Source organism: Ammospiza nelsoni, chromosome 1 (genome assembly GCF_027579445.1).
Source record: "Ammospiza nelsoni isolate bAmmNel1 chromosome 1, bAmmNel1.pri, whole genome shotgun sequence".
NCBI classification, from domain to species: Eukaryota; Metazoa; Chordata; class Aves; order Passeriformes; family Passerellidae; genus Ammospiza; species Ammospiza nelsoni.
In genome coordinates, this window is record NC_080633.1 from 25162205 (window position 1) to 25177380 (window position 15176).

Here is a 15176-nt window from a genome sequence, read left to right on the forward strand (position 1 = left end):
TGTGAAATAGTCAAGTATTATGTCAGCTATTAAGTCTGCCTTTTTATATAAGGTTAAAATAAAACTATTCCTTACTGGGGATTCAAATAGTTCCTGAAGTGGACAACAGTTATTATCCATGGTCTGCTCTTCAAATTACTAAATATGGTCTACTGAAGATTTAAAATAGAAATTTCTTATTCACAACTGTGACTGACAGTATGTTAAATTCCCCAAGTATATTACTGTGAGTTTTCTATAGGAAAAGAAGAAAATTTAACTATTAATGCCTTATTCTAAAGGTTTTTTGTCTTAGATGTTCTATTTCTCTAAATTTCTTACTTGAGCAGATCAATAAAATCAATTGCTAAGTTTGTACTCACGCCACTAAAAACTCTTAGTAGTGGCTGAATTTTGTTTTAAATCATAACTTTCTAAAATTCTAACATTCTGGCAACAGGAGTTATGAATATCCTTTCAGAAAAGCTGCAAAAGACACATGCCATCACGTCATGGAAGTGCTTGCAGGGTCACCTGCACACCTGAGCTACAAAGCACGGTGTCATTATAAACCAAGGGAAGAGGAGGAAATGCCCTCTGTCCCAAATTCATCCCACCATCCACCCCCCTGGATTTCTGAGAGCTTGTCACAGGCAGCATCTGTGATGAATATGAAAGAACAGTTGTATTCTACAGAAATAATGTACTGCAGAAAATACAGACACAGGAGAATTTTTAAGATCTAATTTTAGGGCAGTTTTTCAATGCTACTCAAAAGTGACAGACCTGTGCTAGCTTGTATTTCATACCTTTGCAAAAAAGCCTCAGTGCTGTCACTGTACAGTATTACCAGGTGATTTTGCATCTCATTTGCTGCAAGACAGACTGGAATTCTTGAAATGAAACAGTCTTAGCAGAAGAGCAGCACTTGTGTAACACTTTGATTCTGCCTTCTAAACAGTGTGAGTGAGAAGAGCTGTACTAAATGTCACCCCAACCAGTGCTGGAGGCTCTGGATCAAGGGTTTGACTGCCAGAGTCATCCACTATTTCCAGCATATGTACAATGAAGAACACAAATGGCAAAGCTACCAGAACTGCTATCAGACTTTTTATACCTGTGTTTTTAATTTCCACATAACAAAACCCACATGGAGAGAAACATCCATTATATACTTGCCTCAAATCTTTGAAATGTTGTCATACGAAATTCTCCTTTAATCCCCGAAAGCAGTAATGAAGAAGAAGCATTTTCAATGAAAAGAAAGAGTAGCTTATGTAACTCCTAAGTTAAAACAAATCTGCTTGGAGCTGTAGTTCCCATATTATGTTCAAAACATATGAATCTCTCTAGAGTTTTGATTTTTCTATCTCTTTGAATATTTAAAAATTACACTTGGCCTCTACTTTTTCCCTGTGTGGTCTTTACCCCCTCTCCCATGGCTATGGCTGTAGGTTTTTATCAAACCTGAGATGCTAAGTAGAGAGGACAGTCAGCCTCAGTCTGATGGGTAATTCCTGACCTCAGTCAGTACTCCAGCATTTGTGAGAATGTTACAAATGTGATGACTACAACAGAGGAAACCAGAAGCATGGATGTGCCTCACCACAGATTCCCCAGTATCAACACTTTGTCTAGTAACTGCAGAAAAGAGCTCCTTCTTCAAAGCTTAACTAAAATTGGTGGGAATTAGAAAATTACATTTACTATCAAGTGTCAAAATCTGAACCATGTAACTGCATTTGGGAATCTGGCTGCAGCTTCATGTAACAGAAAATTTTTTATATGAGGTTTCTAAGTTAGCTGAACCAAATTTCAGCTTCTCACGCAGAATCCTAACATAGCATTTCTTCCTTGTTTAATCAATTCCATGCCAAAATTTTCACTGATGTATCAAAAAAATTCTAGAATGACAATTCTGTAATACTTTACTCTATTTGAAAATTATTTCCACTGTCCACAGACTGTATACATTTTGACTAGTGTTTCCTCCACACTGGTCACTTAATAATTACAGTATTTTCTGAGTACTGACCTGCACTCTGCTGCTGTGGAATCTGAGTCTGATGTGGCAGGTTCCTATAAAAAACCATTTAATATCTTTAATGCTTCTATACAAAGTCTGAAGTGTATTATGGTGAACACTCAGTATTTACACTTCTTTTTTTTTTTTGCTTATGAAGCAATAATCTATTTTCACTATGCAAATACAGATGTCCAAAGGTTAGCCATGACCATGAAATAAAGACAATCAGTGCTAAAGTAGTTCTTATTATTTCACTTGTCAGCCATGTTCAAAGGCTCAGACTTGGTGAAATGCCAGAGGCAACAAGAGTCACCATGGCTTTCTAAAGTTCAGCAAAGTTTGGTTTCTGTAAGTGAATATTCCATATGCCATGGATACAGCAAAGGTGACAGCATTTGCAATGTAGTTACTGGCTGTGGAATGAATGGTCAGCCACCTCTATGTGTCAGACCAGTTCACTTATCAAGGCAAAGTTGCATTTCTGTGCCCTGCTTAAGTGTCCATTTTAACAGCTATCAGATAGAGGTGTTTTTATAGAAAGGAATTAGGGGGTACAATCTAGGTGAAGCAGATAAATACCCTATGTACAACTCAAGAAAGCTTTCGGTACAGGATTTGGCACGCCAGTCATAAAAACTGCCATTCTGAATAGAGAAGAAGCTGTAAAAGATGGGGCAGGGCACTTTGCAGCACTTGTACAAGGAATAATTTATACAGCTGTCCTTTCTGGAGAATTTAGCTTCTGGGACAGGGAGAAGAAAACACTCCTGCAGCATGGATCTACATTGTGAAGGGGATTTAGGACAAGTCAGGGCTGAGTTAGAGCTGGTCCAGGACCAGTGCCACTGGGGCCATGCAGGCCTGCCAGCAGAGGAGGCACCAGCAGGAGCTGGTGTTACAGCACAGCACTGGAAAATGCCAGCCACTCCTGACCACTGCCTCAGATCTGCTCAGTACCTCAACCCAACCTTTCCAGAAATGCCTCTTTGCTAGAGCTCTATGGAGTTATCTGATTTAGAACATGTGCAAGCATTGGTCTGCCTCACTAGTTTCACTAAGTTACTGATAAATGAACTCTAAGGAACAGGAATTAATTATTTTTCTGGTTTCTGTCGTGGAAAGTGAGTGACAACAATGGAAACAGGAGAGAGCTAGGAGCAATTTTCTTGGCAAGCCTGAATTATCTGAATAATGGAGTATGTTCTTCTGTTCAATGTCAAGGTTTCAAACACAAACCGTGTGTGACAGGTACATGACTAACCACTTACAAAGTCTGGATTTTCTGGTATAAAATTACCACAGATTTGGTGGTTAGTTTTATACCAGAACCTCGAAGGGTGTCTAAAATAGAACAGTTTTAATTTAATCCTCTGTCAAAAGTAGTTTTTCTCCAAAACATGCAGAAATCTATCTGTTCCATGCCAAGCCTCTTGCAATCCTGCAGCCTCTTGCCAGCCATTTATTCTTTTAACAGAAGGCCTTTCTTCCTGCTGGAAATGCAAACATCAGAGCAATCTTGAACTGGAGAGTCATTACTGAATCCTCCCACAAAGAACACATTTTGGAGGACAAGCACAGGGACCTGCAGTGAGGTCCTGCAGGGCATTAAGAGCCAGAGCTGCGTGTGCACACTTACTGCTGTGTCTGCATCAGGGGCATGCTGGTGTTGTCGTAGGTGTCGGTGTGCAGGGGCGGGACGATCTCGCCCGTCACCGGGTGGAACACGGGCAGCGTGGACAGCGGCCACGCGATCTCCCTGTTCTTGGACATGTCCCGGAGCTCTTTGGTGGATTTCTGAATAGCACTGTGGTGCACCAGCTGGATGCTGTGTCACAAGGAAATAAAACAGTGAATACATACTTTAAGTGCTTTATCAAAACAGAGAGAAGTTTGCAATTATTATTATTAAAGTACAAGGACTTTGAATGCATGCTACAGACTACAGTGCAACAATTACAACCTTCACATAGTTAAATTAATAAATATTTATTTAATTTTTAAGGCAGTAATTATTCCATTAGATTTTTCTGTCTGAATAGATATTTTTCATAGGATTCAAGACTGTGCAGTTTGTGGCTGATGTTGCAATTATTTGCTGCAATTTGGTTTCATTTTAATTTCGGTTAACTCCTGATTCCTGTGGTAGATTCATAAAAGCTTGTAAATTAATTTTAAAACACTCCATATTATAGGCACTGGATACCTTCCAGGCTATTTCTTCTCCTGCTCACTGCCTTTAAGAGACAGGCTGGAAAGCCCAATAACCAGGAGTATTAATTGCATGTTAACATATTTATTCTAACAGCACTATTTTATTTTGGATTACAGTCTTTAATTTCAAACCCTTTTTATTGTGGTCTTCTATCCTTGCCAAGACTGATTTAAAAGCAGCTTTCACATTTATGAATTAAACCATGAATTAGAGAGAATGAGAGAAGATTATGACACATATGTATGAAGCATGGCAAGCTACTGAGAATGAAAATTAAATGGTAAAAGAAAAATAACAGGAAAGAAGACACTTACTCTGGTGTTTGCATGTTTCTCTTTTCCCTAAAAACAAAACAAAATTTATGAATTAAATAATAGCATTGATAGTTGGAACATTAATCTATCTGATGATGAAAACAGTACATGATGTAGAAATGCTGACAAGGTTATTGCCAAACGCAACTTGGCAGCATTTGCAACGGGGTTTATGATGAGGCCTTGATGGACGCACGTAGAGAGATGGGATAGTGGTGACAGACACACACAGACACACACACAGGGAAATGAAAAATGCAGGTTAAAGAACAAGCTTCTGGCTAAAAGAAATTCTGTGACAAAATGAAGTTGTAGTTTGTGTAAGAAATGGCAGAAATCACGTTACTTGCTGCTTTCCTTTTATGTGTTTTTCTTTGATAATATGTCTAAATTCAGTTAATTCCCTTAACCAGGTTTATACTATGAAAGTTAGCATTTTAGAAATTACTTAACATTCTCCTGAAGCAATGATCCTTTATTACTATTTTATTTGCTGGAGGCATTTTGGAGAGCTGTGCACTTGTGGAGATTTTGGGGAGTTTTGTGCATAATTTGAGTATTTTAACCCTTTCTAGAACAACTGAAGGCCCTACATCCACTTGCTTGGAAATCAGTGCATGTGCTTAAGTGTCAAATAGTTCAGTATTACAAGCAGATATCTTTGGGCCTGTATTAAATGTTTATAATGAACTGAATGGAGATATTCTAACAAATAACCTTCTATGCATTAAAATCTTAGAAAAATCAAGAGTTACTTATTAGAATGTTCCAGTACTCACACTCCTTCCCGTCGGCAGCACATGATGTAGGCAAGTATTAGAAACAGCACCAGTGCTATTGCCGAGGGCACTGCCAGGGTAATTAGGAAATCCGAGTAATAGTCTCTGCTTTTCAGTGTATCAGAAGGTGGCTTGTATTCTCCACCATCAGGTAATATTCCCTCTCCACGAACCACTTCCTGAAAGGTGGAAACTTGCTTTGTATTGTCAACCTAATACCCAGGAAAAAAAATAAGAAGAAAAAAGGACTATTAAATAACAAAGTAACATAAAGTAAAAACAGGCAGGTATTTAACTAACTAGAATCTAAAAAGATCCATATTACTTACTTTACAAATTCCAGACAATTTAATCCAACCACTTTTTTTAAAATACTAGAAGCCTACATTTTATGAAGCTTCTGATCAGTGTGATATGTAATGTTACAATATTACTATTCTCTTTTGTGCCTAGCAGAGATACAATGTCTTTTACAGATTATTTTAGGCATATCTCACACAAACAGTATTTGAGTGAAGATTTGGTAAACCTCTTTAGTGCAAACTAATTAACTGATTCTGATTTCTTTTTGATTAATTAATCCATTTCTTACTAGTCTTCCTAAATTACAATACTGTCCTCTCTTGTATAATGGTGGCAAAAAATGAAAAATCACATGGCTAGAGTGTTCTTCCTCCTCCTTCTCCTTCATATCACACTTTACATCCAGTGCTCAAAAACCAACAGCCATCAACTGAGCCGTTTCAAGGACAGCTCATTGTCTCCCTCACACAAATTCAATTAGCCTCCAAAAGCTGCGTTCCTGGTCACAATTTTTGTGTGTGTGTCTGTACCCAAGGATCCCAGAAATACAAACCTGTTTTGCTGCTAAATTTCCTATTGCTTTTGACTGCCATTCCCAGATGACTTAATTTTCTGCATCCATTTCTTTTGTAATCTTCAGTTACATGTTACTGTCAAATTTTATCAGTGCTAGCTTTAAGATCATTAATCTCCAGATCATTAATACAAATAAAATATATTTGCTTACATGCTTGACCTTTTGTCTGACTATTCATTGAGAAATCTTGAAAACGATGGTCACTTCTTTATTATTTACACTTCAAGTCATAAAATGCTGTATTACAGCTTAGGCAATGGGTGAAGAGATTTTTATGAAATTCCAGAAACCCTGCTGAGCCTCAAATGTGTGCATGCACACACACACACACATACATGTAAGTGCTTGTTTAACAAAAACTGATGTATTCTCTGCTCATTAATTCCAGAGTATCTTCTGTGTTAGGTACACTGAGTTCCACCTGACTGCTTAGCTGAATCTCAAACCCTAACAATGCACCAAAAATATGTATTTATTGATGTGACTGACAGGAGTCCATACACAGTGTGAGAACAAGCTGTCAGAGAGCAGCTTCAAGTGGAGCATTTATTACATTGCCCATCCCTGCAGAATGTGGGAACCCCAAACTTAAATCCACTCTTTGACTGGGGGCTAACTGCCAACACCACCTCATCAACAGTGGCAGGATGATGATATGATGGCTCTGTTTTCTATCACTCCTTTAAACTGTGGATATAGGAAACAGAGCTCAACTCCCTCCCAGCCCATAGATCTGGGGAGAATTCCTGTCTCTCAGCTTGCCTTGTGAAAAGCAGACTGATTAAACAGAGGGAAGCTTGGCTCCCTTTTCCCTCTGATGCAGCAGGTTCCAGCAGAAATGCTGCTGGCAACAGTAAACACCCCTAAGACAGTTTAAATTCAGTTACTGTGGCACACAGCCAGAACAAGTGCTGCATTCCAGAAGGTTGTGTTATAGCTGCTGCAGAAAATAACATTTCTCTGAAAGCCTGTTCCTGTTACACATCCCAGGGTGATCTCTGCTTCTCTCAAACCAGCGTGACAATGCTGCTTCCTGATTAGTTTATGAGCCACTGCCACTATCAGGCATTTTTTTCTGAAGAAGTACTCCTAACCAGCTTCTTTTCCTTCTCCATGGGCACAGCTGACTGTTCTTGCATTAGTGCACAATCCCTCTGCTCCTTATTTTAAAATTCATCCTTTTTTCTAAGACTGTTTCTCCAATTTCTCAAGACCCTTCTGTCCTTCAATGCACCTGCACACCCTTTCACTTTCATGGGGAACTACAAATCTAATTAAGCACATTCCATCATCCAGGTATTAATGAGGAATAGGTCAGGAATTATTATTAATTCTGCTATGATCATGGCTACCAACCAGCTCTTCCTAGCTTCACCTAGGCCATGTTCCTGAGCTTGCTTGTGAGACAGTATCAAAAAATCTTACCAAGAAGAAATGACATTTGCTGCTCTACCTTGGTTCTACTTCTTCCTTGTAGAAGAAAATTGAAGACTAGACATAGTTTGTTCTTGCCAAAGACCAGCTGCCTTCTGCTATTTTTCAGGTTCTGGTAAGTAGTACTGTGTGTAAACATGGGCCTTTTAAATTTTCTCAACACAAAGCCAATAAAAAGCAAATAATCTGGGTATTCTTTTGAAACAAGTATTTGCCAACCTTCTAGAACCTTTCCTAATTTATAGTGTATAGGTAGAAAGACTGGAAGTTACCTAATCAGTTTTGTGTATGAATACCTTTCATTATACTCAGTAAGTTTTTTTTCCATCCAGTGCTTAATATCTCCCTTTCAGCTTCCTCCTGGGTAATGTCTGAAGCAGCTCAACAACCATCTAAGTTTATTTTATATACCTTGACCATCATTGTTCAGATTTATCTGCAACATTATCTTCCAATACTGTATTATTTCTTGATTTTCCTTACAGGAATTAAAAAACAAACAACCTTAAAAAGCCTCTCTGGGAATTATTCCCCTTTCATGGCAAATAGTCTAGTGTTTGGTTATCTTTTTTCTTGCATTTGACTGAGAAGAATATTCCTATTTATTATTTAAGTAGTCAGCATTACTTTCATTCATTTTCTATTTAATTTTTAACATAAAATATGTTTTAGACATTTTTCAGAAATAGTTTTTTAACAGCATAGTATTAATTGGCCAGTGTAGAATCAGAATCTGAGAAAACATGTATGTATGCACACACTTTTTAGAGAAGTGTAACTAGCAGCATTCTGAATGAATGAACTACACCTCTCATTACTTTTATTTTTTTAAGCCCTGGAGTTCTCTGGCCATTTATAGAATTCACTGCTAGTGAGAACAAATACAGTGGTTTCACTGGGGCTCAACTCTAACAGAGTTTAGCCTACATATCAAAATCCTTCCACAATCTTAAGAGTGTCTGCTAGGTGGAAAAAATATCAGTCACAATGAAGTGGAATTGGCAACGTTGTCTGACCAGACTGGCAAAACTCTTACCTGTACTTCTACAAACATCACTTTTATGCAATAATAAAGTAACTCACCAGAGAGATTTTACACCAGTCAATATGGAATTGAGTACGAAATTTTTTATCACAGGTTATTACAGGCTCCATTTCTTGACTGCACCTCAGCTGATTCTGTGGGTTTTCCACTTCTCGTAAACACGAAGAGAAAGGAACATCCGCCCCAACCATCACATACACACTGCAGAGAGAGATGAGTGACAGACCAGCAGGATGTCTCACAAATCCCCAAAGGACAATGATGTACTCTTCCAAATATTATTGCTGTACATAGTAACATTCAGCTGTTATTTAAAGATTGAAGTTACTTTCTAAAATAATTTTCCTTCACTGTATACTTTTATCTCTTTAAGCATACAAGTAACAGATTGAAATCAAAACAACTTTCCTAGCAGCTTATTACAACATGTTCTGGTTTGCTTGTTAATGTAAATGTTTCAATACCATCAGCTGTGCCAATTTCTATGAAGTCAAAGAGCTCCAAGTGTGGCTTCCTCATGTAAGTAAATCAGCACTATTTTTGAAAATTGTATTAAAATACATAATTTTGTTTTAAGGAAATCTTTAATCTTACTCATCATAGACTTTTTAGAGAGTTTCTTCCCATGCTTTCAAAAGAAACTCACAATGACTAGTTACTGCTAAACCTAATATAGATCTGAACATGCTAACCCCCAGCTGCTTCTGAAACATTCCACACTGTAGCTATGCATGGCCAAGAAAATTTGCTTCAGAACACTGAAAGCTGAAGGCAAACCTAATACTTGCTTTAGCATTACCATACCTAAAATAAGAGCTACTGCACTGATTGTATTATTCATTGTCATATTTAGGTATATGGAACGCTGCTATAAAATACGGCTGCTGCACCAGGTTATAATGTACCAATGGATTCTGAAACAGAAATTAAGTCCCAGTTGCCACTTGTTACAGTAGGCATTATCTAACTAAATATTTGAAGTGTAGCCATTTGTATTAAGTGACTCTGCTATTACTCTGGCTAGTACAGAAGTCACTTTACTTCTTTCAATATGCTCAAAAACTTCAGAGATACAAAGGGCTCTGAAAAAGCCAGTATTTTCTGCACACATCTTGTATTTTGAACCTTCATCCCCTTCTTAGATACTATTTAACTCCAAAATATCTAAAATTATCTAAAAATAACCAGCATCTTCATTTTCATCAGGGAAAAGCACCTTCAGAACCATATTTGAAAAAACTGAATCCTTACTGTTCAGAACAGTATTTATGGTTCCAAATCACAACTGGAACCAGTCCATTCCAGCAGTTTGCACTCAGTAACCTGAGCTCCCCAGACACCTTACGACTTTCAGAAGAAAGTCAACAGTGCTCTTGAATCACTACACCTAGAATAACTAACTCACTTAGTGAGACCAGCTAAAAATTACACTGTTACATGCAAACTGCTCTCAGAAATTGAAGTGTCTCTGCTCTATCATAACTTCCTTCAAAATTTTGAGTTTAATGAATTGGGAAAGGTTAAAAGCTTGAAAAGCATGCCAAGTGACTACTCAGAAGTAAAACTGGGATTACAAAAAAAACATATTTACTACCAACTCATTTATAATTAATGGAATTCATTAGTATTCCTTGGATTATAACATCCATATATAGGAACTGTGCCCTGTCATAGTGGTATCTAACACAATAAATTCCTAACTGGGGCTCAAAACATGAGTAAACTTTTCATATCTAATTCTAAAACATAAAACAGCAGTTGCAAAGTATCTAGAAAACTTGAAAAAATATTGGGCTTCTGAGTAACAAAAAAAAAAGTGAAGCAAAACCATCATACTGACATATGCTTACCCCTCCTTCATGTCATTAATGGGAAGTGGAACTCTCCCTCCCCTGTCAAGGGCTGAAGTAATGTTTATGGCATTCAAGCGTTCTGGCTGCCACACATTTTTCACTGCTCCAAGGAAGTCCCCCAGAACTTCACTTGCCAGCATTTCTTCTACATTCATGTTCCTTATGAAGAATTCCGCTTGATACGGTAAAGGAAAATCTACCCGTGATGAAAAAGAGTGTTGCATTAAACAAAGGCTCCATAAATCCAAAAATAAATCTTCAAAATATCTGGAGTAATGATTAATGTAATACTACTTAAGATTGATTCACCTTCCCAAAAATCTTGTGTTTGAATTTGCCAATTTTGAACCTACTGTGATTATGTTAAATTCCATAGAGAGTACCATTAGCTGCTACTTGAGCTGAAAACCTTCAGTTATTTATAAAACAATAGGGAAGAAGCAGACTAGAGTCTCAGTTGCTAAAACTTCATTAAACAGATATAACTACATTCCTGCTAATTTGGGGGTCAAAACCAATCCGCAGCAACAATGGATTCCAGCTCATGACACTGCAGAATGTAAATGTGACAAAGAGAACTAATTTTACAGTCCAAATGTCCATATATGCCATAAACTGCTGTTTTCTGACTCTGCCTGCATATGTGTTCATTGCATAAGGTACACATAGAACTAAGAAAATTAAACAACAGAAAAAGAGTGAAATCCTTCATGTAAGGTCTCTTTGAAAAGACAAGGGAAATTGGAATCAGAACTTTAATGAAAAACAAAGATGCAAACATTTTACTGTGAGTGAAAAAAAAAGTCCTGAATGACAGAAATAACCTGAATCAAAAAATCAAAATGAATTAAAGCAAGAAAAGTTCTCTTACTTCTCCCCTGTGCCTCTATGTTTAGTTTGAATACCAGACAACTATTTTACAGTGTTTATCTTCAAAAGCAGGAGCCCATAAGAGGGTTTTGCTGATTCAGTTAAAAATACAATCAGCTATATTCTGTACATACCTTCTGCTGACATTATATTAATGATCAAATTGTGTCTGGCTGTTTCAAAGGTACGCCTGTTATACGCAGTGATCTAGAGTGAAAAAGATTACAAAACAATGCAAAAATGAGAATTATATAAATGAAACATCAGTGAAAGTTAAATTGATAACTTAGAAATACTTATCAGTTTTTAAGTACTTTGCCTCCTCATTTTGAAACATGTGAATATTCATTCACTAACATAAAATTTAAAGGTAAGGTCAAATTATTTATTGCAGTACTACCCTCATGTCAGGATATTGGAATTTTCTTGGCCAGTCTAGACCCAAATAAAATTAATGAATATGTGAAAATAATATATTTTGGTCCTGATAGAAGTGGTCTGCCATACATGTGTATTCTTTCTCTTATGTTATCTTTAAGAACCACCACAAGGACAGATTGGTTTCTCCATTTCCCCAAGCAGCCTCCAATCCCCACCTCCATCAACACTGTAACATTAAATTCATTGATAGCTCCTAGGAAATAAACTACATGGAGAGGTTTTTTTGAAGAAAAAGTGTTGTGATGCCAGGAATTCTCATCTTTGGGACAGCTATTTAGTTTTAACTCTGGCCCCAGTGAAGTCTCACTCCACGAATGGATTCAAAATAATGCTCCAATAGAAGTAGTTTTAAAAAAAATCCTGTTCTAGAACCTGCAAATGTAGGGGAAGTGAAAACTAGAAGGTAGATGCAAAATTTGCGACTCTAATATTTTGAAACATACAATTTCATGAATAAAATAAGCAAGGATACTAATCTAAAAGTTAGTACTAATAGATACTAATCTAAAGTATCTAGGATACCTGAAATGCATGCAAGTGGTTACTTCTCAGTGGTGACTCTACTCCAAGGCTGTACTATGATTAAGTGATCATTCATAAGAAATACAGAACAAGGCTGGCTATCAGTATAATTATGTATTATCTTCTCTATCTTTTTTATGCCTGCAAGGTGATAAATATTTCATGAAATAAACGGAAAAAAACTAATTTTCTTTCTAATTTTAGCCTTCAGTTCACTCATTTCAAGAGCAAAGGAGAGGCAGAGGAGTGACAATAGTGACAGAACGATATTGCTTCTCAGCAAACAGAACCACAAACCATTGTGACACTGGCTAATAATTAAAAAAAATAACAGATGTTGCACTTCTTTTAAAGGATTTGAATGAAAAGGGAAAATGCTGTGGAGTATCTACTGCAGGTTTGTTTCAGTTGAGAGAGAAAAGCTTACCCAACACAATCAGATCTCATTTAACGTTACAATTTCATTATAAAATTAACAGAAAATAAATTTGATATTTCACTAGCTCTAATTCTGCTAATTTTTCAAAGGGTTTCTTCAACACAAGCTGAACCACCAATACCCAGAAAATCAAAGCCCTGGTCATACAAGCTCTGTACAGGAGCAGGGCAGTAGCCACTGTGAGCCTGCACTCCAGCATGGCCCACACACCACAGGCCAGCGTGGCAGAGGTTGCCTTGTCCTGAATATTCATTCAGACACAAACTGTCCTTGCACAGCTTTCAAAGGAGCTTGAGCTCAGAATGTTACCTGCTCTACTGCAGTGCTGTGCATAATGCTAGGCTCTCCTCATCATGAGGTCTCCTCCAGTTAAGTGAGCTCCCCACGACATCCCCTCAGGAATTATAACATGATGGAAGTTCTATTCAGGCCAGGAATATGCAATCAATCCTCTCAGAGGGCACTAGGAAAAGGATCAAATGCCATCTGCCCTTGTCACACACCACAAAATTAATTCAAAAGCCGCATCTAAGACTGAACTGCAAGGAATTAATTTGTATGCTAGACAAGATTTACTTCAAATTTGGCTTGGGGTCATGCTTAGAATGGAGGTCTTGATAAAGATGCTAGAATCTAAAAGCACATGCCATTTAAAAACTGGCAATTTTAAATAATGGCTTCCTCTAAATAAAACTAAGTAAAGCCTGCAAGAACTTCAGCACATGATCAATTCTCAGATGGTATTAGTCCTGCTGAAATCAAAACAGAATCATGGGTACAAAATTAAACATGGGTGAAACTATCTGAAGTATAATTTAATATTCAGAGCTATCATTTTTGAGGAAGAAAAACTACATCAAATGAAATTTAGAAAAAAAAACACTCATCAAGGGTTTAAGACAAATATACTGCTGAAGCAGCAAAATGGCTGGAGCAAATTATTGTGCAGATTTCTTAACACTGACAGTGCCTGCCTCAGTCTGCTGTCTATGAAATACATGGTAGAAAACATTGTCCCTTTTCCCTTTTGAATTGCTGCTCAATGAATAATTAGTGCTTTAAAATATTTGAATAGCTATTTCTCAAAAATACACTTTTGTCATTGTTACACTCATATGAATTAAACTCATAAAAGTACTAAATAAAATTAAAAAAAAATATTAATAATGAACGAGGGGACATTAGATGAATAATAATTGAAAAAGCCCCAAAACAATCAAACCAAAAACTCCCATCAAGCAAACAAAAACTAAAAGGCAAAAAAACCCACAACTGCTTATTGACTGAACACTTTCATCTAGTGGGGAAAAGTCTGACCCATTCAACCCATTTAGGTTGAATGTTACAAAGTTATGATTAAGTTTCTTTTTGCTCTGTATTTTGAATAAAACTGGAATATGAAATAGCAATTAACTCTTAAAAAACAAGGAGGAAATTGTTGACAGTTCTGAACCTTACACTCTAAACCAAAATATGTATTTTTGAACTTTTGAAAGCAAGTACCTCAATGATGGTTGGCTTGCCCACGTTTTCCACAGTTGGTGAGCCATAGAGCACTCCATCACTGTACGGTGTCCTTTGGATATAGCGCAGCCATCCAGGTCTGTCAGGGTAACCCATTAAATTGGTATTGAACGTTATAGGATCATTACTTATTTCACCTAGATAAGAGAAATTATATTAGAATATTTACAAGAAAATGTTAAATGCTTTGATTTTAATTTTTCAACTAGGACGTCATATTCTGCTTTCACTTGTTTTCTGAACCTTTCTAAGAAGAAAAAAATAAAAAAAAAATTGCTAACCTTTACCATATCAGAAATAAGTGAACTATTACTTAGCACTTCTAGGTATTAAGAAATTCATACCTGGAAAGTGTAACCAACTGCAGACATAAATGTGCAGGTGCTTCCTAGAGTTTTGGCTAACTGGATGCTTATGTTCAGTAACTAGTGGGTCTGGTTTATAGAGCCCAGTTCCACCTCAAATTGAAGCATCTAACCTCCTTACAGACAAAAGCACAAAAGTTTCAGTCCTTTAATTTCCCCTCCCAACTTACTTTTACTGATGTTTTTAATGATGGATCCAGGTACTCAACATACTGGAGAGAGTACTCCGTAATCAATAATGCCTGAAAGCTTCTGTTAGCATTAGGATACACATACAGGTCTTTGGCACCCACAGCCTGGCAATCATTTTAATTTAGAGAACAAATTAATTCAAAAAAGGATCAGACATTCCTGTGAACTGGAGCCACTGATGGCTAATAAGTACAGTGGTCCAGCTGTAAAAACCCCTCAAGTCAAACCAGTACATTGGTTCTTGTGGTTCTTATTTATACTCTTATATGTCTGGATTTTACTTCTGTATTTTACTTATTTT

At 36.9% G+C, this 15176-nt stretch overlaps 1 protein-coding gene across 6 annotated transcripts in view; it reads right to left on the reverse strand.

Moving 5' to 3' along the window:
* SGCE (sarcoglycan epsilon) overlaps window positions 1–15176 on the reverse strand; it is a 32856-nt gene that overhangs the window by 3402 nt on the left and 14278 nt on the right. For 2 of the 6 annotated variants that reach the window (XM_059489243.1, XM_059489284.1), the window contains 9 exons: window positions 14298–14455; window positions 11527–11599; window positions 10520–10718; window positions 8708–8870; window positions 5311–5522; window positions 4532–4558; window positions 3642–3830; window positions 2015–2058; window positions 1159–1193 (listed from right to left, as the gene is read on the reverse strand). In XM_059489243.1, the coding sequence (XP_059345226.1) occupies window positions 1159–1193; window positions 2015–2058; window positions 3642–3830; window positions 4532–4558; window positions 5311–5522; window positions 8708–8870; window positions 10520–10718; window positions 11527–11599; window positions 14298–14455 (1100 nt within the window). The remainder of the gene's footprint in view (window positions 1–1158; window positions 1194–2014; window positions 2059–3641; window positions 3831–4531; window positions 4559–5310; window positions 5523–8707; window positions 8871–10519; window positions 10719–11526; window positions 11600–14297; window positions 14456–15176) is intronic. The other 4 variants (XM_059489251.1, XM_059489259.1, XM_059489268.1 and 1 more) reach the window with 4 other exon arrangements.